Source organism: Entelurus aequoreus, linkage group LG23, assembly GCF_033978785.1.
Source record: "Entelurus aequoreus isolate RoL-2023_Sb linkage group LG23, RoL_Eaeq_v1.1, whole genome shotgun sequence".
NCBI lineage: Eukaryota > Metazoa > Chordata > Actinopteri > Syngnathiformes > Syngnathidae > Entelurus > Entelurus aequoreus.
In genome coordinates this window covers 13,763,727-13,787,573 of record NC_084753.1, presented here as the reverse complement: position 1 = coordinate 13,787,573, position 23,847 = coordinate 13,763,727, and the positions used below count along the sequence as shown (strand labels likewise).

General features: G+C 40.0%; 1 protein-coding gene across 2 annotated transcripts in view; it reads left to right on the top strand.

The window, feature by feature from the left end:
- mia3 (MIA SH3 domain ER export factor 3) overlaps nt 1–18,270 on the top strand; it is a 46,370-nt gene extending 28,100 nt beyond the window's left edge. Inside the window, exons 8-28 of one of the 2 annotated variants that reach the window (XM_062034683.1) lie at nt 242–263; nt 342–430; nt 517–594; nt 680–790; nt 869–940; nt 1,028–1,132; nt 5,987–6,109; nt 6,189–6,276; nt 6,352–6,404; nt 6,478–6,568; nt 6,654–6,792; nt 9,074–9,236; nt 9,335–9,370; nt 9,445–9,512; nt 10,578–10,663; nt 13,383–13,496; nt 13,807–13,869; nt 13,946–13,992; nt 15,660–15,731; nt 17,146–17,548; nt 17,623–18,270. In XM_062034683.1, coding sequence (XP_061890667.1) covers nt 242–263; nt 342–430; nt 517–594; nt 680–790; nt 869–940; nt 1,028–1,132; nt 5,987–6,109; nt 6,189–6,276; nt 6,352–6,404; nt 6,478–6,568; nt 6,654–6,792; nt 9,074–9,236; nt 9,335–9,370; nt 9,445–9,512; nt 10,578–10,663; nt 13,383–13,496; nt 13,807–13,869; nt 13,946–13,992; nt 15,660–15,731; nt 17,146–17,548; nt 17,623–17,813 — 2,214 coding nt within the window. In that variant the 3' untranslated portion in view covers nt 17,814–18,270. The remainder of the gene's footprint in view (nt 1–241; nt 264–341; nt 431–516; nt 595–679; nt 791–868; nt 941–1,027; nt 1,133–5,986; nt 6,110–6,188; nt 6,277–6,351; nt 6,405–6,477; nt 6,569–6,653; nt 6,793–9,073; nt 9,237–9,334; nt 9,371–9,444; nt 9,513–10,577; nt 10,664–13,382; nt 13,497–13,806; nt 13,870–13,945; nt 13,993–15,659; nt 15,732–17,145; nt 17,549–17,622) is intronic. The other variant, XM_062034684.1, reaches the window with a different exon arrangement.
- The last annotated feature ends 5,577 nt before the right edge of the window (nt 18,271–23,847 follow it).

Genomic DNA, 23,847 nt, shown 5'->3' with positions numbered 1-23,847 from the left:
ATTGTTTACGTGAGCCCGGTATTTAGTCTGCATCTGGACGTGATGTCACATGCAACAAAGGTATCGCAATATGGAACCATTTGATTTTACCTGAATCGATACCCCAATGCAATTTGGTCGGTGCCTATAAAAGTACCGAATTTGGTACCCATCCCTCATCATCCCTAATTTTTAGCATTTTTAGGTTCCTAATTAAATTGTATTGATTAATATTCCTATTTGCTCTCCTTAAACTTTGCAGGTAAAGAAGAGGAAATATCTTGGTAAGTTATATATTCCCCACTAATAAATCATCTTTTTAAGTAGTCATTCTGTTGGCTAACTGATATATTTCAATTTAGTGGATGATAAAAAAATGACTGATCAAATCCAAGCACTCAAAAATGAGAAGAATGATGCTCTGACCAGAGTGTCTGAACTCCAGAAACAGGTTAGCTTGCAGTCAAACGTGCACATGCATCAATGAAATGCTTTCTTTTGTTTACAGTTTTTCTGTCTGCATATTTCTTTTCGTAGACTGAACAACTGAAAGAAAGTAAAAAAGAGTCTGCAGAGACCGTTACCTGTGCAGTGAAAAAGATGCGGCAGTTGGAGGTAACACTCTTAAGATCTTCTGTTACATATTGGCAATAAATGTATCTTACTGTTAACTACATTTGCTTTCATGTACTTTACATAGAGCCAGGTTTTGGAGGCAGAAAAACTAAATGAGCACATAGCGGAGGAAAAGAAGACGTACGAAAAACTACTCGAAGAAGAAAAGCAAAAGTCAATACAAATTGGAGACCGGGTTAGTAAATTATGATTACCAGTGTTGTAATATCAACGTGTCGTCTGTCTCACCATGCACACTGGTGTCTTTAAATAGATACAAAAATTGGAGAAGTCAAATGAGAAGCTACAGCTGAGCAGGAAGAAAGTCCAGGAAGCCTTAGCTAAGGTACAAATAGTTACACCGTCTTTTGATTGCGCAATCCTGTGAGATTCAATTTCAACGCATCTCACACATGGAACACATTTGCCACAGACTGCTGTTCTCTTGGATGAGGCCAAGATCCGGGAAGATGCACGGAATGCTCAGCACAAATGCCTTGAGAGGGAGCATGCAGCCCTGAAAGAAGAAAATAAAAATGTAAGACTGTGTTGCTTTAAACCCATTTTACAGTTGTTTTGGGAGTTAGGTAATTTTTTAGTCCATTTTGGTTTATCATGAGTTACGTCACATTTTCACTGCACGTTACTCTCCTGTTACCCATTCGCCTCTTAGAGAAATGTGTTAGCATCTTGTTCTGACTGATTTGTTCAAAGCTTTATCGTTTTCTGTTTCCTGTGAGGCTATTTTGAAATGGAAGCCCAAAACGGATGTGCTAGAGCTGTGCAATGGAAATGAGATCTCACCAAATTAAATGTTTTGATTATGGATGTAACGATAAACAGTAATAATGATGAAACTCCTGACGGTTAGTGTTACCGATTTGAACTAAAATGATTGATAAACCGTGATGGATAACTGCACTTTGATGAACTCAATGACTGGCGCCAGCTTGCTAACTTAAATGCTAACATGAAAACAAGAGACATTAAGGTATTTCTCCATTAAAAAAACACATACCCCAATCTAAACTTATATAAACACAGTGTCTGAGTAACTAATATATTTAATTGTGTACATTGAATCTATAAGCTGTGATCGTTCTATACCCGGAGGAATATGAGACGCAGGTGTTTTTACGTGCGTTCAAGAACCACTGAACAGAGTTGGATGCCAAAACGCCCGCCACAAATAAAAATTATTAGTTATTTACATTTACAGCTTGGAGAGACAGCTGACAGGAGGAAATAGACCCCAACGGGGCTGTTATGGGCTAGCTACCCACAGCAGCAGGCTCCGTCACCCTATTAGGGCTAGGGCACAAGAGCCACCTTATCTGGCTACAGAAAGTTCAAGAAGAACAATACCCCTAGAGTCTGCGAGAGCAGGGGCGCAAGAAGACTCACAGGCTGATCTCCCGGTAACGACCCTTGGAATGGACACGACAATGAATGAAGGTAGTGGTAACACTCTTGAGAAACCAGCAGTTGGACATGTTCTTCAGACGTGTGTGTGTGGTTGGGCTGAAGTAACATCAACCCATGGTCTTAAAGTTCACCAAGGACGGAAGAAATGCCTGAAAACCCCTAACCCAGGGCCCCGCATTGACCGGCTTCTGTTAAGAAGAAGGTTAAATCAGTCGGATGAAACTCAGCGGCAGGAAGAAACCCACAGTCCGCAGAGCATCAGCACCCTGCAGGATGAGGGGGAAGCTTCAGGCAGAACCACCAGTCCAAGACCACACCCAGTACACCGCAAAAATGAAAACATGCAAGGACGTAAGCCGTTGGTGAAATGGCCAAAGTCTAACAGCAAGGAGTGGGAAACGGAGGGTCTGGCATGGAGGGGGGTGTACCTGGGACGCTAGGTACACCGTTGAGCCCTCTGGAGACGTCGTGGGCTTCAATCAACGAAACGTCGATGAAGCAGGGTGCCCACCCGAAGACCCCAATGACATACTTACCCTCCCTTTCACCACTCCACACCGACTGCTACTGTCAGGATTGTTCCTACTTACCAAGGGATTGAAACATCTAGTTCTATTTGCTTTACATAGTGCTTTACATAGTGAAACCCGTTATCTACATTTAAGCTACATTTAAACCACTGTGGGTGGCTCTGGGAACAAAGTAATGTGTCTTGCCCAAGGACACAACGGCAGTGACTAGGATGGCAGAAGCTGGAATCGAACCAAGAAACCTTAAGTTGCTGGCGTGGTCGCTCTACCAACTGAGAAATTTGTTACGCGCTTTAAATCTTAAATTGCTACAGTCCAAACCAATATTTAAAATACTAAAAACTTAGCCATTAAATTTTAATTTCCCCTAGGGCAGGGGTCGGCAACCCGCGGCTCCGGAGCCGCATGCGGCTCCTTGACCACTCTGATGCGGCTCAGCTACATACATGCCGACCCCCCTGATTTTCCCAGGAGACTTATGGATCTCAGTGTCTCTCATAGATTACTCCCAGGGAAAAAATAATCCTATTTACACTCTAATTACTAAATAAAGGGAGTGCCCTAATTGCACTGCAGTAATTGTCCTCTATAGCATACAGCGTGCCAGTCCAGCCACATGTTGCATGATGTTATTACTTGCACACACAGGAGACGGCAAAGCATACTTACTCATCAGCCACACAGCTTACACCGACGGTAGCCGTATCAAACAACTTTAACATTGTTACGTTACAAATATGCGCCACACTGTGAACCCACACCAAAAAAGAATGAAAAACACATTTCTGGAGAACATCCCACCGTAACACAACATAAACACAACACAACCATTACCCAGAATCCCATGCAGCCCTAACTCTTCCGGTCTACATTATACACCCCCGCTACCACCAAACCCCCCCCCCCCCCCCCCCCCCCACATCAACCCCCCCCCCCTCTCCGTGCTTTGGTTGAGCGGAAGAGTTAGGGCTGCATGGGATTCTGGGTATTGGTACCGTCAGTGTAAGATGTGTGGCTGCTGAGCTAGTACGCCTTGCTGTCACTTACGTGAGCAAGCTGAAATTGCATTCTACGTGTGATCGAGCAGGTACACTGTTAGGGCAGATTGTAGAGGGTGCCAAATGCAGTGTCATCACGCTCTGATATTCGGGAGTCTCCCGGGAAAAATGAGAGGGTTGGCAACTATGACGCTATCAAGCGCCAGTCGTTCAAAACTCGCGGGCTGCACTAACATCAAATTTCCACATTAAAGTGCGTGCCGGTGCGTGTGTCGGAGACCCCTGGTTAACATAGCACAAAGCATTTTAGCTTTGTATGCGGTGTTTTTCATTTTAAATTTTTTTGTGGCTCCCATTACTTTCTTTAATTTGTGAAACTTGCCAAAATGGCTCTTTGAGTGGTAAAGGTTGCCGACCCCTGCCCTAGGGGATTAATAAAGTATTTCTGAATTTTGATTCTGATTCTGATTAAAACAGATAAAATACTAAGACTAAAACACTATCAGTGAAGCATAAAAAACACAAACCAAGCAAAATACTGGCTTTTCTAACTTTGTGTATACTTATTTTAGTTATTTAAAATATAACAAGGTCTAAAATATGTTAATGTGTGTGTGTGTGTGTGTGTGTGTGTATGTATAAGTACTTTTGAGCACATTCAACAATAATAACTATGATATGAACATTTCATATCGTTACATTCCTATTTGTGATATTTGATGTTGAATTAAATTTGTTCTGTTGGATGAAGAGGAAATTATACTTTTGGCAATTAAGTTTGCTAGATCTTGTAGACTCATTGATTTTTTTAAAAGATGGCATGTAAGCCATATCAGGTATGTCTTGATAAAAAAATGTAACTTAATTTACCATACCAATGGTATAAGAAGTGAAATTTTAGGACTTGTGTATTGGCCAATATTTTTTGTATTTTTTTTCTGTAAGATGGAATGTTAGAAAAGGCTTGATCAAGTGAAAATACTCCCGAGAACAATAGAAGGTAAAAAAACAAACAAACACTCATTTAATATAATTCAGGGTTTCCTTAAATGTTTGCCACGGCAAAATAAAAGTCACCACACCTTAAAAATTAGTTTTTTTTGGTGTAAAAAACCCCAAATCAAAGTAACGTACTGGAACGTCGAGAAAAAGTCAAAGTCTGAGACTCTTTTAAATATGTTTTCAACAATAACGAATGAACATAAACACCAGCAAGTCGCTATAGTTTGAATGTATATATAGATATAACCTATTATTTCTGCACTGTTGCTAAATGTTGCACCAAAAATGTAGCCGCCGAAAAAAGACTTTGCTCACTAAAACAGCACTGCCAAAACCAAATGTTGTGATGACGTAAGCAACATACGGGATTTTCTAGATTGGATGTGGCATATCTGCGGTGTAGACATATTTAAAAAAAATAGCCAGGATAGATCAACGGACAGCGACTTACAAAATGTGCAAATATTAAAGAGAGAAAGGCTGGAGAAGCAGCGCGAAGAAAGTGTGACGTCAGTATCGCTGTAGCGCTCACTGTTTGTCCCAGACACCAAGCGACACAAGTAAAGAGTCTATAAACACGAGTACAGTCTCCAATAACACTAGAAAAAGATGCTGGATTTGTTGCTAGTTGTTTTTAACAATGAAAAAGTCACAAGTATTGGAGAAGTCTCTAGACTCTTGAAAAATGTTCAAGAGTCAAATACAATTGAAAAATACAGCAAAACTCTATACTACAAAGAAATAATGAACAATACAAATTAAAAATACCACAGATTTGTTTTTAAATGTGTGTAAAAAGATGTTTAAGCCTTTTTAAAGAAAATATGTACAGCATTGCATATTATGCAAATGATAAGATGTCATATTGACCACGCCCCTACCACCACAGGTATTTTGGCAATCTGGGGGAAACCCTTTAAATTGTTTGGAATGGTCCTATGCTGCCTTCATTTTGAAGTGGAGTAGTAATTTATTTTTGACAACACCTAGTGGCCACAATAAGGATGAGGACACATTTGTTACTGGATACTTTCTAAAACACTTCTGCCTTGGAGACTTGTATGTGGAAGTAATATGTAACGGTAATTGTTCAATACTTAAATTGCTGTTTTAGACTGTAATATTGTTCAAATAAGGGGCGTATCTATGTGCTTAGCTGTTGTGTAGCGGTTAGCTCTTAGTAGCCTGTAGCCTATCATGTTTACCTTTTGTAAATGACTTGACTAAAATAAAAGACCAACTTTGTGTCATTCGAGGACATTTAGACGTTAACTGGCTGCAGAACTGCTTGTATCGGAGTGCTTATCAGGTATTTTAGACACAAGCCGTTATAACCTGATACTTGTTTTTTTGGACACCCCAAGTTTCAGCCCTGTTGGAAGTCTGCACTCATGAGTGTTTTTGCTCATAATTGTTTTTTTGTTATTCTTTTTCCAGCTGAAAGTTACCATAAAAGACTGGGAGGACAAACACACCACACTCAGCGAACAGATTAAAGTCTATCAAAAGGCCCAAAAAGAGCTGGAGGACTCTGTAGTGCTCAAAGATCACAACGTGGAGGTCAGCACTTTCTTACACACTTGCTTGTAGTGAGGCTTCAACAATCAACACAGCATTGCAACAAATTATCTCCTGGCAGGTTTTGTCCGAACTCCTGGCAGATCTCGATGCTTGTGAGTTGCAAAAAAGTGACAGCAACATGTTAGTGAATGGCGACCTAGCATCTGGTAAGCGCAGCCAAGGATGTAGTACGCCAAGTGATTTGGACAGTTCTTGACCATATATTTGTGCATCTTGTACAGATAAGAAGACTGCAGTAAAGAACAGGATCAAACAGATGATGGATGTTTCCAGGGTAATGGAGTATAACTCAACATAGTTCTGAGTGATCAGTAATCTTCATGTTGTTCTCATGATCATGTATCCAGGTCCAAACCACACTCACAGTCATTGAAGAGGAAAGAGACCGCTTCATGTCCAAACTGCTTCACGAGGAAAAATCCAGGAACGCTCTGGAAGGTGTGTGGATCATAGAGAACAGGAATGTCGTGGCAAAGTGTTATAGGACAGTTTGTTATATAATTTGGTCCTCGTTGTGCCACAGAAAAACACCAGGAACTGGAACACGCCATTGCAACCCTCAAAAGCGAGAAGAGCCACGTGGAAAACCAGTTAAAGATCCTGCAGCAGAAGAATGAAATAATGGTGGAAATGTACCAACAGAAAGAGAATACTCTGCAGCAGTAAGTTACTTCATGCTTTCATTGCAGTCCACGTGAAACAAATACTTTGTTACATTTAACATGGAAATAATCCCAAAGATATAGTCGCACAATTCTGTAAAATAGCGTATTTCCTTTTTATATTGTCCGAGAGCATTGATGTACTCAATTGTAGAGAATATAGAATAATTATTGAGCGCAAGGTGCAGTTTTCACACCACTTTTTTCCTGAAACGACACCTTTACTTGGAGCCATCTCTGCTTTTTAGCTGGTTTGTGCCATGGTAAAGACATCTATTGTAGCATATGTCTTAGTAAGGTACTGCTACCTATTTCCTGTGTTAATAGACGCATTGCAGGGCGTCTTATTTGGTGTGTGGAGCTTTTTTCATCAAGTAAGCAATGTCTCCTATTTGAGCCTACAGTGGAACCTTGATTTACGAACTTAATTGGTTCTTGAACAGGGTTCGTGAATCAAAAAGTTTGAATAGTGAAGCAAATTTCTCCATAAAAAACTATGTAAGTATGGATAATGGGTTCTAGCCTCGACAAGTCCATATTTGTACACTTTGAACACAATACTTTATATCAAGGGGGTGAATGATCAACTTTTTCTTTATTAACAAGACAAAACAAAAAAGTTTGTGGTGCCCTCACAAACGATAAGGACTCCACAAAAATCCTAAATGAATTAAGTGTTCGTACACAGAGACATAGTTTGCAAACTTGCATATTTGACCCAATCCAAAAGTTGGTAAATCGAAAAGTTCACAAAAAGATTGCGTATATGTTAGGTGTAGTATTTTTTGTGGATTACCCTTTTTTAAGTGTGGTTATGGTACCCAAGTCATTCATACTGAACCACCACAACCCAACTAATCAGTGTTATTGTATTTAAAGGCTGGAGCTGTCAACAATGCAGTCTATTGATGAACAGGCATTTGTTGTCTTCTTTCCATGTCATTCATGCTGCTATACTCATCTCAACTAGGGCTGCAACTAACGATTATTTTGATAGTCGATTAGTCAACGATTATCTGAAGGATTAGTTGACTAATCGGATAATAAAGCGTACACATATTTAATGGCTCAAAATTTTTCCATCGACTTCTAAATGCAGCTTAAGTTATTTCAGGCATGTGCTTAGGAACAACAAAGATGACTAATTCATTCATAAATATTTATCATACTCTCACTGCGCTGCTCATTCAGCTGTTACAAAAATTAAATTTACTATTAAAATGTTGTCCATTTAAAAGAAAGGAAAGGCAAAGTGCTAAAAAAAAAAAAAAAAAAACTTTATGTATTAGAAAAACAGTTAACATAGCAGCAATGAAAACAAACAAATTATAAAATATAACTTCCTCAAAGAGAAAAGCATTTTGTGATGTTTAAAAAGCTGCACACTGGTATATTGTTTAACTCTCAGCAGTTTTAGCACTCCAATGGACTCAATGTGTAGAATGATAGCTTTGATTAATTCTTAAAATGTTGGCTATTTATTAAATTGTATGTTTAATTTTAAAATGTTGGCTATTTATTAAATTGTATGTTTAATGTTATGATACGTGTGTGTGTGTGTGTGTGTGTGTGTGTGTGTGTGTGTGTGTGTGTGTGTGTGTGTGTGTGTGTGTGTGTGTGTGTGTGTGTGTGTGGGTGTGGGTGTGGGTGTGGGTGTGGGTGCGCGCTTGCTTGCTTTACGGCATTGCAAATTGATGATGCTTTAAAACGTACTTGAAATGATGTGGACAAAGTTTAGCTGGCTGACTTTGAAAAATAAGTTAAACTATCATTTTAGCCACACAACATTGTCTCACACTTATTAGCTAGCTAGCAGGGTAGAAGTTAACAGTACACTTACCGAGGCTGAGTCCGCATCCTCCCTCCAAATATCCAACATCATGTCTCCGCTTCAAATGCTGGCGTATCACAGGTGTACTGCCATTAAAAACAAGTTACGCTTTGCAAAATGAGCAAGGTATTCATGTTTTCAACAAGAATAAGAGGAAATGTTCTCACACTTTTCTGGCGATGTTTTTGTGAGTGACTCATTTCCGGCCAGAAAAACACAAGTGATGATGTCATGACTATTGTCGACAATTATAGTTGTCGGCGACAAATTTTATTGTGGACAATGTCGACTAATTAATGCAGCCCTAATCTCAACCATAGTTTGTTTTCTTGTTATTAACAGCCACATAGTGTCAATTTGTTGAGTTAATTGGTGTGTTAAGCCGTGGAAATAATGGAAATTTGCCTTCAGTGCTGCAACTTATGCCAGTGTTTTGTTGTGATGCCACAGGAGGCTGACCAAGGAGGAGCTGGAGCGTCGCAGCAAAGAGAGCATGCTGTCCGAGGTGGGAGGAAAAGCTGTGGAGGCCGAGGAGCAGGTGAAGGTCTTGCGTCAGCGTATTAATGAAATGGAGGAGCAGATGAGGAAGACGGAGGTGGTCTATAAGGAGCAGGTAGACACATGTTTTTTTTGTTTTTTGTCGAAGCTAAAACTAGCAAAAATATTTAATCGCAAACCCTCTCTTAAATGTCTCTTCTCCTTTTGTTTTAGATAAAAGAACAGGAGAATAAAACTCATTCAAATTGGGTATGTTGCATAAAATCTGCTCAGGAATGTAGCATGTAAATATAAACAGTATAAATTGTAACTTATTTTCGTAGGTGAACGCTCGTAATGCAGAGAGAGCTTTGAATCAAGAGAAACATGAGTCATCAAAACTGCGTGAAAAGTAAGTAAAACTTGAGCGTGCAAGTATTAAGTATTGTAAAGCATTGTAATTGTTCCCGTTCTTTCTTTCTCTCCCCCTCCTATAGCTATTGGGTTAGTTAGTTGTGGCGAAAGTTTACATTTTTTCCCGATAACATTAAATCAACTTATGATTTTTATTACTTAAGTATCCATATTTTAGTAATCAATCTGGAAAAAAAGAATAGAATTTCAACAAAAATTGGAAAACAAATACTGTATTGGTATTATACTCGTTTATAACACACTGACTTGAAACTAGACAGTAGAAGGCAGTAAAAGCCCTACTCATAGCTCATTGTCAAATAACTGTACTATTTTTATTAGTTATAACTAATAATAGTCATGATCATAGTTGCAGAAAGAAACCTCATAGGCTTCATTATTGTTCGCTGTCTGCTTTGTCGTCCACAAGTTACAGACATTCTGTGTGTATAGTGAGCGACATATAGCGGTAATTTTTGTTGGGAAATAAGACCGTAAGAGATTGTCATCACACGTCAACATCTCTGTCGTGTATATGCTACCTCTCTGCTAGGTCAGGGTTGCAAATAAAAATATGTTCCTAATTGTCTTACCCTGAATAAATAAGTATATAAATATGTGTTAACTAAGAAGTGAGGATGCCGGTGTGTTGCTAAATGTTTATATACTACATTTCCTAGAAGGCTTAGCGCTGTAAACCAGGAGCAGGTTTGAGCTATGGGGGAGGACGACAGTTGTGCTGTTTGAGCAATGAAGAGTTGTTATATTTTTATATGTTGTTGTTTCTGCTTCATTTCCACAAAAAACAATTGCTTTGAGATGACATGACATGCCGCATAGACAAATTTGCTTGATGAAAATGACGCTGATTGGCAAAACGCGCGGGGACACTGGTATTGGACAAAGTTGTCAGGCTTTCGCAGGGATTGGTTGAATTTTGTAGAATTGGCGACATTGCGAATTCCTAGATGGACTGTCCAAGAATCAATTTGTAACATTTTTAGAAAATCAAGTTAATGGAAGTAGATTTATTTATTTTTTTTTTTTGCTTCTGCCTTCACAGGTTGGCAGAGCTGACCTCTCAGCTGAATGAGCGCCGTGCACCTCTCTTCAGGCCCAACTCGGGACAAGCTGCTGGTGTTAGTCAAGGTAATCACACACACACACACACACACACACACACCCTACTGTCTACCTTAATAATCATGATGGTTTACAGGGTACTAGGGGTGTAACGATTCCATTCAGAATTTGTGGTTTCCAATACAATTCAGGGACAATATTATTTATTTGGAACGATATGATCTGAAACAATTTAGTGAGTTGAATTCGATTCAGTAACTTTTTAGGAAAAAAAAAAAAATATCAACCAGAGTGACTGAGAAATAAATCCTGGACACTGAAGGTAAAGTGTCCTCTGTTCCTGTTATTTCTTGTAAGGGAATTATGTATAAATGAATTATGGCTACAACCAAGTAAGTAAACAACAATAAGATTAACGATTAAGATTAAAGTACCAATGATTGTCACACAATAATGACCAATGCTTTCACATCTTATTTGAATAAAGTGCAACCAACGCTTTAGTTTGAATTACCAAGAGGAAACCTTTTCTGGTCACATTTTCATCATTCAAGCAATGTTCTATAGAACTACAGTAACCAACATTTTAACAGTAGATTTACCTGCTAAATAAAGTTCCCCGACCAGACCATACAGTATCTGCCCTGGCGTTGCCAATGAAGGACAGCGTCCCAGCTGTGCGGAAGCATGTATGCCCCCTCATCCCTGTTGATGGTGTTGGCCCCTCGCTTCCTAATTTTCATAGCATCTTTGATCCATCTCTTGAATTTCTTTCTTTCTGAGAAAGTAACTTTTCCTTGACAATCAGTTTTTGTGTTCCGGACGTCATGTGTCACTAGAACTTGCTCCGCTGTCTCTTCTGTTGTGTCGGTTGCGTCTTTTATGGTTTATAGTTGTGTTGCGGCTTTAATATTATGTTGTCGTTTGTCTCTGTTGTGGGTTTTGCAAACGTGCTGTAGCTGAAAGTTTTTGTGTTGTAATTAATAATATTGTCTTGTGGCGTTTGTAATGACCTTTCCCGACTATTGTGCCAAAATTTCCTACAACTAAATGAAGATAAAACTGAGAATTGTTTTTGGTGATAAAAAAGAAAGGTTTAAAGTCGTCCAACACCTTCAATCACTGTCCCTGAAAACCTAAAATAAAGCCAGAAATCTTGAGGTTATTTTAGATTCTGATTTACATTTCGACAGTCACATCAAATCAGTAACAAAATCGGCCTACTATCACCTCAAAAATGTAAAAAGACTTAGAGGGCTTATGTCAGCTCAAGACTTTGAAAAACTTGTACATGCCTTTATTACCAGTAGGCTAGACTATTGTAATGGTCTCCTTGCAGGTCTTCCCAAAAAAACTGTCAGGCAGCTACAGCTTGTTCAGAACGCTGCTGCTAGAGTTCTAACAAAGACCAAAAAATGTGAGCACATTACACAAATTCTTAAATCCTTACATTGGCTCCCTGTACATCAGAGAATTGATTTCAAAATCCTCCTGCTCACATATAAATCACTACATGGTCTAGGGCCGAAGTATATTACTGATATGCTCCCACTATATAAGCCCTCTAGATCACTAAGATCTTCTGAGACCAATCTGTTAGCGTTTCCAAGAGTAAACTCAAATCAAGGAAGAGCATCATTCAGTCACTATGCAACAAATAGCTGGAATAAACTTCCTGAAGATGTCAGACTTTCCCCAACTCTTACTACTTTTAAAACTAGACTGAAGACTTTTATGTTCACCTTAGCTTTCAGCTAAATCTTTTAACTTTTAACGTCTGCACTGTTTTTATTTTTATTGTCTGCATTTTAATTTTGCTTTTATTTTCTTTCATTTCACTTTGTTGTCTGTGAAGCACTTTGAGTCTGCCTTGTGTATGAAAAGCGCTATACAAATAAACTTGCCTTGCCTATTGTAGGTATGCGCCATTTTTGTTTTGATGATGCCACAGATGGGCATATAGACTTAACGTTTTACGTACTTAAAAATGTTAAACTTCCTATTAAGTCTGCCGTTTTTAAATTCAATTTTTTCCTTTTTCTAGTATTGATCAAATTGATTCCCTTTTAAAACGATCTAGGATTGATACCTATCTTCTGGAGGCAAACATGCCCAGCACGAATTGATATACTTGAAATTTAGTAATATAATTTGATCTATCGATTTTTACACCCCTATATGGTACACACTATATACGATTGTTACAGTATATATGTTCAGTCAAGATATTAATAGTTTTAGGGTTTCTCCCAGTTTGCCAACTTATCTTTTGGCGGTGGGGCCATGGTCAATATGACGTTGTCATATAATTTAACATGATTCATATATTTTCTTTAAAAAAGGCTATAACAAAATGATGCATACATTTAAAAACAAATCTGTTATTAATTAGTATTAATGTATATTTTTTCTTACATAGTTTTGCTCTACATTTCAATTGTTGCGGCCTTTTGTACATTGTACTTGAAAAAATGTTCAAGTTTCGAGACTTCTCCGATCTTTAATTTGTTTCCACGTAAAAAAAATCCCAATTTTTAAGACGCGGTGGCTTTTATTTTGCCATGGTGAGCCGCCATGATCAATTATATGTAGAGGAGTTTCAAAAGTTTCATTCAAATCACTCAATTTGATAAAATACAGCATGATACCAAATCAACAGATGACAATGGAATGCCAACTATGGATGGTGACAGAAGGGAAAGATGTCTGATAACTTAGTTGTGGGCGTGTTTCAAGTTAAAACATGAGCTTTAAGGAGGTCTCCACAATTTTTTGATCACAACAGGCGATTCATACGGGCCCTCCCCAGTGAGTGGGGGGGCGCCATCCCCGCCATTAATGATCGAGGGTCCCAGACGCCCTCCCTCAGCCCCAGTGGGTCGAAGAATTGACCCGTATGGTGAGTCCAGTGGATTCCTTCATCAGAGTTCATGACCTTCCTCGTCATTCTTCTACTTCAAACCGTGTCACTTTTTTTCCTCTTCAACCCTTTTCACTCTTGGTTTTGTTATGGTTTTGTTCTTCTTCTCACCCCTGATAGATGTTTTCTTCTTCATCTTCTTGCTTCATAGTATTTGGTTTTGTGGCTGACGATTTAACGACTGAGTAGTGATGTATATTGTTTACATGTAGAGTCCAGTTGTGTGTTTGGTACTGCCTGAATCCATTATTTATTCATTATTCAGCATCTGGTTCTTGATACCCCTCAGGTCCCCGCCCTCCATCTGACCCACACAGTCGTTATCCTGACATCAAGCACATCTCTGGGATGGGTAAGACTGTTTGCTTAGCTCTGCAGGGTTGGGGTTTGCTTACTACTGCTGAAGAGTCCTCCTTTTTTCTTATTAGACATGTCAGGTCCACGAAGCTCGTCACCAGCCAACGCGGAATGCTCTGTAAGTGCCATTCCAATACTCACAAAAGTGATCTTTAATCCATTCACTTGTGTTATCGCTCTGCAGTTCCTACAATGAATGGGTTGAATCAGCTCATAATAGAACTATTGGTGAATTCTTAAAGCGGACCTGTGATCATTTTAATCTACATCTTAAACACTTCCTTGTGGTCTACATAATGTTAGATATGTTTTGGTGCAAATTTTGCTCCACAATCACACTTCCATTTTTGAGTCTATCTGCAAACGGCCACCCTCTAAAAGTAGCAGAATTTATTTTTTGAAAATGTACACTGCTAAATATGTCTTGAAGACTAGCATCAGTTATTTTTTATTCAGTCACAGTCGAAAATAAAATTCATAAACAATATAAACATTCACTGGTCACATTAGGTACACCTACTCACTCTCACCGAGCTGCAAAAAAACAGCCAGCATTTCTCTCACTGCATGACGCCGTCATCCCTCCTCCCCCCGGGTACTTTCCCGCGAGGTTTGCGTGCACCTCCCAAAAATCTGAGGTTTGCGTCGCCGGCAACGCAGAGCTGCAATTGGTCAGTTTTGCCGAGTAGGGTCCCTAAACACAGGCGAGCAGACTTTGTGCTTGACATGCACAAAACCTATTGTATTAAATAAAACAGTGACTAAACATGTGTGTGAAAACTGATATTGTGTACTTAATATCTCTGCGCTCTCTAAAAATAACTGAATGTGTTGTCATTGCGTCCAGAAGAAGTCACAAAGTACGACACTTAACTTTTATTGCCAGTCTTGTGGTTCAATTCCGACACGTTCTTTCTCGTGCACACGCGTCTTTTTCTCACACACACAACCCCCCTCATTCTCCGTCAATAATCTCTCAGCCACGTTAGATTTACAAACTTTTGTGAACTCGTTAATTTACAATAGTTATTTCACAGTTGTATTCACAATTACACGACCGCTCTCTTTTGTCCCATGTCCCGAATGGCCGAATAACGTTGCAAATAATAGCGTCTTTTGCCGCGAGTCGTTCAGAAATTGCACAGTCCATCTTCACAAAGGTATTTACCTCTGGTTTATAAGTAATATGTCCATTAAAAGTAAACTGATGATTGTGCATGATTAGTCTGGTGTAGACAAAGATATCCATGTTGTGGTTGTCTATCCTCACTCTCCACAAGAAGGAAACGGTATCTCGTAAATAGCAGCTGCAGTTGCTCCTTCTGGAGACACTGCTCCTTAGTGTTTTGGACGAGAATTACAAGTCTGACGCCATCTATAAATCAAACAAGACGCCTTCGGTGGAGACGCAAGGTACGCAAGGCAAAAGTATATTCCAGCCTTTAAATTTGCACAAGGGTTAATGGACAAAATAACCCTGCAATACCTTGTATAGCAGCAACACACTATAGGATAGTAGCAAAGTAGTATACAAATATGTCAATCTTAGTTTTGACTGTCTCTTGTTTGCTTTTACACGTTGACATACTGAATGCTCTTGTCTCAACAAGGTAAAGAAGGCTGGAATGACACACATTTGGCTCTGATTGCATGACACTAATGTTCTAAATCCTGAAAATAATCACTCTGATATGCTTCTTTTAGAATTGACCGTTCAGTGGAATGTGTTGTATTGTGCCTACAGTAGCTTCACTACCTTTTGTATTACATGTACTTGCTATGAAGCCGCAGCAAGCAGTTGAGGCACAGATAAAAGGCGAGACTCAGGTGGAGGCCTCCAATGAGGGTCCAGAGCCAGTGAGTAAAGAGACTGTTTGTGGGTCTCTGTGCTCGGTGTGAAGGTGCCCCCCTAACCACACCTCACTATACCGCATCCTAATGGACTTGGTTGTCTTAACACCTTACTGCTGCAGGGCTCATGTGTTCTTTATATGAAGGTGTGGAGGTGTGCAATTAATCTTGTGCATGGATTGATTTCTTTCCAAATTATCCTGGTTTGTGGTTAGTGGGTTAAGTGACCTAGCTGTGGCATCATTCTTTTTATTCTATTTTATTGGGACAACGGTGTATCCTAAAATAAGGGTTGCCACAATTAGAGGAAATACTGTTGTGGATCCAAATACTTTACCGCAGGGGTGTCCAAACGTTTTCCCCGAATTAAAGGATGTGGGGGCCATTTTTTTTGCTGCTGAAATCAAATGTAGGTCAATATATGCTTAAACACTATCTTGGCTTTGTTGCAGCTGACAAAGTAAATAAATGTAATATCTAATAATGATTAGGGTTGGGCAATGAGGATTAAAACAGTATAAAGTGTTTTATATCGGTCGATATAGATAATAGTAATATTTTTATGACCTATTGAAAATAAGGACCTGAAGGAAAATATATGACATGTCAACATTTTTATTTCAAACCTTTCTCTGATTATAATCCCCCAGCTATCAAGGCAGAAAAGAAAGAAGATGTCAACACAAGCATGGAAAACCCTCAATGTAAACACAATTGTAAAATCACATTGAACTTTTAAAATAAAGGTGCAAAAATAAGGAATATGTAAGACATGCTTAATAAAGTGTAACAAAATAGTGCAAAAGTGTGAAATTGTTAACATAGAGAAACCAGAGAATAACTATTTTCTGCAGGTTTAGTGCCAGCTGTGCTCAATTTTGAGCGCTGCTAAGGTGGTGTGGTATTACTGATAACTAGTGCTTTGGTCGGACACGGTCCGTTTTTTAGAAAAAAAATCCCAAAAAGTGCCTTACTGTCGAGTTCACTTTTCCTTTTATCCACAATTTCTTCATTTTGACTTTCTCTTCTCACTCCATGCAAAGAATCAACCGCGAGACAGCAAGATGACGCAACCAAATGTCATAGTTGATACTGTTTCATGATTGGCTGTTAGCGTGTCACTCACACTGATCAGTGATCACTTCCTGCTAGTGCGTTTGTTCATGCAACCAACCTTGCTTTGCAACCTTTGCTTTCTTCTGGCAAAAAAAAAAAAAAATTTTTATCAAATGCATTTTTTATTATCGTTTATATTGTATTATATTGATCTTGTTTTATTTCCCAACCCAAATAATGACCAATTTTATCTTTACAATATGGTAAGTGCTAAAATACTAGAAGTGGGCCCAGGGTCTTACTTTGGACACCCCTTTTCTACCACATGTTGATCCACAACCGCTAACCCTGTTCCATCTTTCAGGGCCCTGGGTCTTTCCTAGCATCACCCATCAGAGACTCGCCCGGGCCGCCACCTGGTTCAGGACTCCATGATCCACTTTTCCCTCCAGGACTTCACGGCCGCCTGCCACCCGGCGGGCCCTACAGACCCCCAAGACCGCCTCTCTACCATCCAGCCCCGGGACACCACGGCCCTCCTCCAAATGTGCCTCTCCCTCCTCCTGGACCCCCGTTACCAGCCAACGGGCACCCAGGTATGCCTCTGCCAGGACCCATGGGAGGAGAGTTTGGACCTCGTCCTGCCAACGGACACACATTCCACCCCAGGCCTGGTCCTGGCCATGCCATGGACCCTCGAGGTCCACTTCCTCCACACTTCCGTCCGCCTCTGCCTCCTCATTTTGGGCCAATGCCCCTGCTGCACGGTACTGTATATCCCTGTTGTTTTTGGTGTAACCGAATGCAAAACTCTCACTGCTGTACTGTCTCTTTAACACAGGTCCTCGTGGAGTCATGGGACCTCGCCCACCTTTCCCTCCTGAGATGCGCTTCCCAGGACCGCGCAACCACATGCGGCCACCGATGGACCTGCCACACCATGGTCACCCGGGGGCTCGCACCGGTCAGGACCCGCCCCCAAAGCAGGAGGCCTCTCAGGACTCAGCAAGGTCAGCCATGGTCGAGCCTTAAAAATGCAACCAACTATGGCAGTGAACTTGAACACTCCCCACAAAGGTGAAATCTATATTCCATGAAATAAAAACAGAAAAGATATTTATAAAAAAAAAATGGTCCTTACATTAAAGCGTCATAAAGATCATGTGGGAAATTCTATATACTTAAGAGCTGAGGGAGTTGCCACTTTTTTAAAACACTTTATTGTGCAATAATGTGCGCAGTAATTTGCGTTCTTTAAAAAAAAAAATATAACAATGATTTTTAAGAGGGTTTTTTTAAATGACATTTCCTGTGGAAATTTTTTAAAAGGGGGAAAAAGGAGATTTAGCTCAACATTTCAGGATCAACCATTTTTTTCAAAGCAAACTTTCTCTGGAGCTGATTGTAAAGCAAATGTGTTCATTTGATGGCCAGATGTATAACTTATTTTACTATGTTGCTAGAACCTTTTTTAAGAATAAACAATGCAAAAACTCTTGGTCTTAACTTGAATACAATTCACCTACAAGACTGATTTTACAGCACTGCACAAAAAGCGAGTATTTTTTTGGATTCACAATCCCTGTACAAGACAAGAACACATCTTTCTTTTTATTATGCATTCTAATCCACAAAGTGCGGCTACTGGAAATACCCTATTCCGCCTTTTAAAAACATCCAAAAACTGCCACCAGCACTCCATTTACATGTCGTGACCTAAATAGTAACCAAGTATTAGCGATATTGTTATTCTAAGCGCTAACGAAGACAAACGTTTTTTAGAGGACATGTGATCACAGAGAGCTAACCAGCTTATGATGCTATATTGACATATTGAGCTGCTGCATCGCCTCGGAGTTGGTGAAAATTAATTCTAGTCTATAAATCATGCCTCTCACCAGGATAGTAGAAGGTTGTGGACATAAACCAAGAAGTTGGTCAACTTTGACATTCAACTTCGACCCGGAAGTTTGCGAGAAAGACGCTCGTTTGCTGCACTTTTTTTTTTTTTTTTTTAAACCTGTGAGGATTTTGATGAATTTTTCTAAACAAGAAAATATGAACATCAGTCTGCATCCTAGTGAAAGCAGACTTTGTGCAGTAAGTTATTGTTTATTATGTTTGAATTTGTTGTTTAGCACTTAGCAATACTGCTACTTGCTGGATCTGCTTATTAATCATCTTCTAAAACTTGTAGATCATCCCCATTATATTAAGGCTAAAAAATAGAAGGTTCTGGATAATTTTTCCCAAAGTAGTCTTTGTCTCACATGAAGTCTGCCATGATTAGTGGTGTTGTTGAAAAGTGAATGTTGTGATGAAATCAATACGCCGCTGTATGCTTAAAATGAGCAAAATACTTAAGTATTACATGTTATGAATGTGTCTGTTACATTACAGCAATGATGGAGGTTTTTGTATGTTTTTAGAGCGCTTTATAGGCAAAATAGAGCAACTCTCATTGACTCCATTGTTACTTTTGCTAGCGTTTATTTACGAGTTAGAATGCATTAAAAAAAATTTAAAAGTTAAAACGTGTGTGCTCATCTTACAGAAAGGATTGTGAATGATAGGCAAAATTCCAAAAAGTGCAGTTCTCCTTTAAGGGACAATTTGATAAAAATAAACCATGAATGTATTTAGGAGTCAATGTACAGAGCTATCATCTTCAATTGAATATACATAGCCAAGCATGAGTGATAACTCAATGACGACAACCTTCTTCTTTTTATACGCATACTTTACTGAGGGAACACAATAACAAACCGGCCACTGCCGTTCACATAACAGACTAAACACCGGAGCCCATAGAGCAATGCATGCTGGGAATTACCGTAAATACACTAAAAGAGTGTACCATAATAATGCGCAATGCAAAAACAGAACATTTACAATCTCCCATTTTTTCTTTTTAGTTTTTTTAACACAAAAAATCACAGTCTATTATTAATGTCCATAAGTATAAAAATGTAAGAACATGGTGATCAACAAAAAAACTTATACAAAAAAAACTGTCCACAAAAGAATAGTCTCTATTCCAGTTTCTACTCTCCAACACTGAGTGCCTTTAGGAGCTGAAGTGCGGATGCACCTCGTTTTGTCAAACAGTCAGCTAGCTGCTCTCCAGTAGGTGCCCAGAGAATCTGTTGAATTCTTTTACACTGAAGAAGTTCTTAATGATGCCACTTATTTCAAGGCGGAGCCTTTTCTCTGTCACTGACTTAGTAGACTTGATGGCGTCTGCAAGGGAGTGGTTATCAGTGACACACACTATTGGTAAGACATACATTCCCTGTGGTAAGTTCTGCATGAAGGTCAGATAAAGAAATGGCACTGTCAACAGCATCGGCAAGGGCAAGAGTTTCTCCAGCAAGAGTGCTCCGTACGACTCTTCTGATCTTTTTTGACTGCCAATACACAGGGGAGAATCTTCCTTCCTCACCCATCAGCAGAATGAGATGTCCCCCTTGAGTGCCTCCATCTGTAAGGTTTCCCAGCGAGGCGTCGCAGAACACTACTAGCTTTAGAGAACTGTCTTTTCCCAGGTTCTGAAACTTCAGTGTCACATGTTCTGATTTCAATTTTCTCACCACCTTGTTTGTGTCATGTAAAGTCTGCACAGTAGCATGTTTTATGTTAGCTGCAAGGACACATGTATCAAACATAATATCCGGTCTACTTTGTCTGGCAACCCACAGAAGTTGACCTATTTTTGATCTCAGGTCATCAATTTCACTTTCAGTCAAAAGAGCATCCCGTCTCATGGCTCTGGAGATGTCTATGTGAATTGGCTGGAGATTCTGTATGTAATTGTCTTGATGCATACATGTTACTCCATTTGCAGTGACATACTCCATGCCTACATAGCGAAAGCTGTCATGTTCTTCTCTGCCCACTTGAAAGGCAGATTGCAGGTGAGGGATTACAGTTGTTGTCAAAATCTGTGAACCACCCCAGATGAAATCATCAACATGACAAGCAAGCACCCCAGACACATTACAATCTTTATCCAACCAATAAAATATAGCAGGGTCAATTTGTGACATCTTTCCTCCAGGTTGCAACATTGTTTCTTTAACCCTATTGTACCAGTACAGTGATGCATCATTTAGTCCATAAACACATTTGTTTAGCTTCCATAGAGTTCCCTCACTCTTGGCTTCAGGTGGTGGACGGACATAGATGTCTCGGGATAACTCATTTCCTTGAAGGAATGCTGACTTAATGTCCATAGAGTGGGGTGTCCATCGGTTTTGACATATCACAGACATGAGTAGTCTTAAGAGACTCTGAGGCACATGTTGGCGAGTCTTTTGGGAGATCTTTTGTGTTTAGCTCTTCAAATCCTCTCGCCACTAGCCTTGCTTTTGGAACTATGCCGTCTGGTGTGTCTTTGAGTGTACACACCCATCTTGTGGAAATGCATTTTTGTCCCATGTTTTTTACTTCATCAAACACACCGTGTTTCTCCCAGTTACTGATTTCAGTAAGTTTAGCTGATTCAAATGACACATCCTTTGTAACAAGTACATCCTTGTGATCAGATGGCTGTTCCACCCTGTCCAATGACTGAATCTGCAGTGTGTCAACCTGTGAAAGGTCAGCTGACCTTGTTGTGCCAGTGAGGTTAACTGGCTCAGTGTACTCCAGATTGTACCAGTTCTTGTGTTTTCCAGTTGCCTTTCCCGCTCGACCTAGCACTTTTGCTGTGTGTGAAATTCCAGTGTCTCTTTCCACATACTTAATGAATTGTCCTGCCTTTAGATTCATACTATGGTCTGTTCTTATGATAGAAGGTTGTCTGTCAGATGGATCATTATCTTGCTCATTGCTGTCTCTGTCATTATTAGAGCTCCCTGCCGCATTCTCTGTGTTAGGCACACTGTCTCCATCACTAGATACAGTATTGGGTAGATCTTCAACATGTTCAATGCCACATTCTGCTGCATTAAGTTCTGTCTGGCTTACTTGGCTGTCACGAGACGTGTCAGTGTAGTGATCTGTGGCCTTGCGCAGTCTATAGCGATGCACCCGGACATAGGAGCCTCCATGTCTAACAAATATTACCACCCCGTCTCGTCCAATTACCACCCCAGGGCCTTTCCATTCATTGCAGTCCATTCTTTTGTAGTACACTATATCTCCAGTTTCGTAGTATTCATCTGTGCTGCGAAGCTGTGTGCGCAGAGCTCTCCTGATTCTCTGAGCACTCTGCCTCAGTAAACGCTGTCCTTGCTTCATGTAATGCTGAAATGTGCTGTCCTACCCATTTACTCATGGTAGTGCCCTCCAGGGCAGGTGGTTTATCAACCAGCACAGAAAGTAGGTTCGGGTTTTGTCCAAACACCAGCTGGTATGGACTAAATCCATGCACATTGTGCATTGTATTCTTTGCCATCAAGGCCCAATCTAGGGCTGTTTTCCAGTCACAAACACTGCTTTTCTTCACTTTTAACAGGATCTCTGTAAGGGTCTGGTTATGTCTTTCCATCAATCCATTACTCCATGGACTGTAGGCAGCAGTGGTTTTCACTTCAATATTAAAGTTCTCAGCCATGTCCCTCATTTCCTCGTTATTGAATTCACCTCCATTGTCACAAAAAATCTTAGATGGGGCTCCATGAACACTCACCCAGGAATGAATAAAGTGCCTCACAATTTCACTGGATTTTTTTGTTGTAACAATGCTACCAGCACTGAACCTGGTGAAGTGATCAATCATGTGGAGGTACCACACATTTGGTTCTAGCTCGTGTAGATCTAATGCCACAGTTTCATTGTATGTTGAAGCCATTGGTAGACCAACTGATGGCTTTGGTTTGGGCTTGTTGTACTTGAGACATGTTTCACAGCTACTTACAATGTCATTCAGAATAGTAACACTCTCATCATCATTACTTCCAGCACTAATTAGTAATTTTTTGAGTTTATCAACTGAGGCATGTCCGAACTGCTTGTGAAGTTTCACCAATACTTTGAGTTATTCATCTTTACTCATGCCATCTCTTATGGCCAGAACTTCATCAGTTTGGGGTTCATTCTCACGGGTGGCTGTGCAATCTCTGTCCACTATGTTTACACAGTAGTGTCCTGAGGATGTAATCTCAAGAGGCACTGGTTTCTGAAACATTGTGGCTTTATCATTCTCAATGTCAAGCACTGCTTTTGCCCTCTTAAGTGACGTTTTACTTAGTAGTAAAGGAATGTTCCATGAGACCACCTCAGTCTTTATGTGGCACCTGGTTTGTCCTATTTTTGCTGGGACTTTTACTTTTTTTATGGAATGAACAACTTGTCCATCACCAAACTTAAAGGCCTACTGGAAGCCACTACTACCGACCACGCAGTCTGATAGTTTATATATCAATGATGAAATCTTAACATTGCAACACATGCCAATACGGCCGGGTTAACTTATAAAGTGACATTTTAAAATTCCCGGGAAATATCCGGCTGAAACATCGCGGTATGATGACGTATGCGCGTGACGAAGTCAGAGTAACGGAAGTTATGGTACCCCGTAGAATCCTATACAAAAAGCTCTGTTTTCATTTCATAATTCCACAGTATTCTGGACAACTTTTGCAATTTTTTTAATGAACAATGAAGGCTGCAAAGAAGACAGTTGTAGGTGGGATCAGTGTATTAGCAGCGGACTACAGCAACACAACCAGGAGGACTTTGTTGGAGTGCTAGCCGCCGACCTCACCTTGACTTCCTACGTCTCCGGGCCGCCAAACGCATCGGGTGAAGTCCTTCGTCCTGCCGATCGCTGGAACGCAGGTGAGCACGGGTGTTGATGAGCAAATGAGGGCTGGCTGGCGTAGGTGGAGAGCTAATGTTTTTAGCATAGCTCTGTGCAGTCCGGTTGCTAAGTTAGCTTCAATGGCGTCGTTAGCACAGCATTGTTAACCTTCGCCAGCCTGGAAAGCAACCGTGTATTTACATGTCCACGGTTTAATAGTATTGTTGATTTTCTATCTATACTTCCAGTCAGGGGTTTATTTCTTTTGTTTCTATATGCAGTTAAAGCAAGATGCTATCATGTTAGCTCGTAGCTAAAACA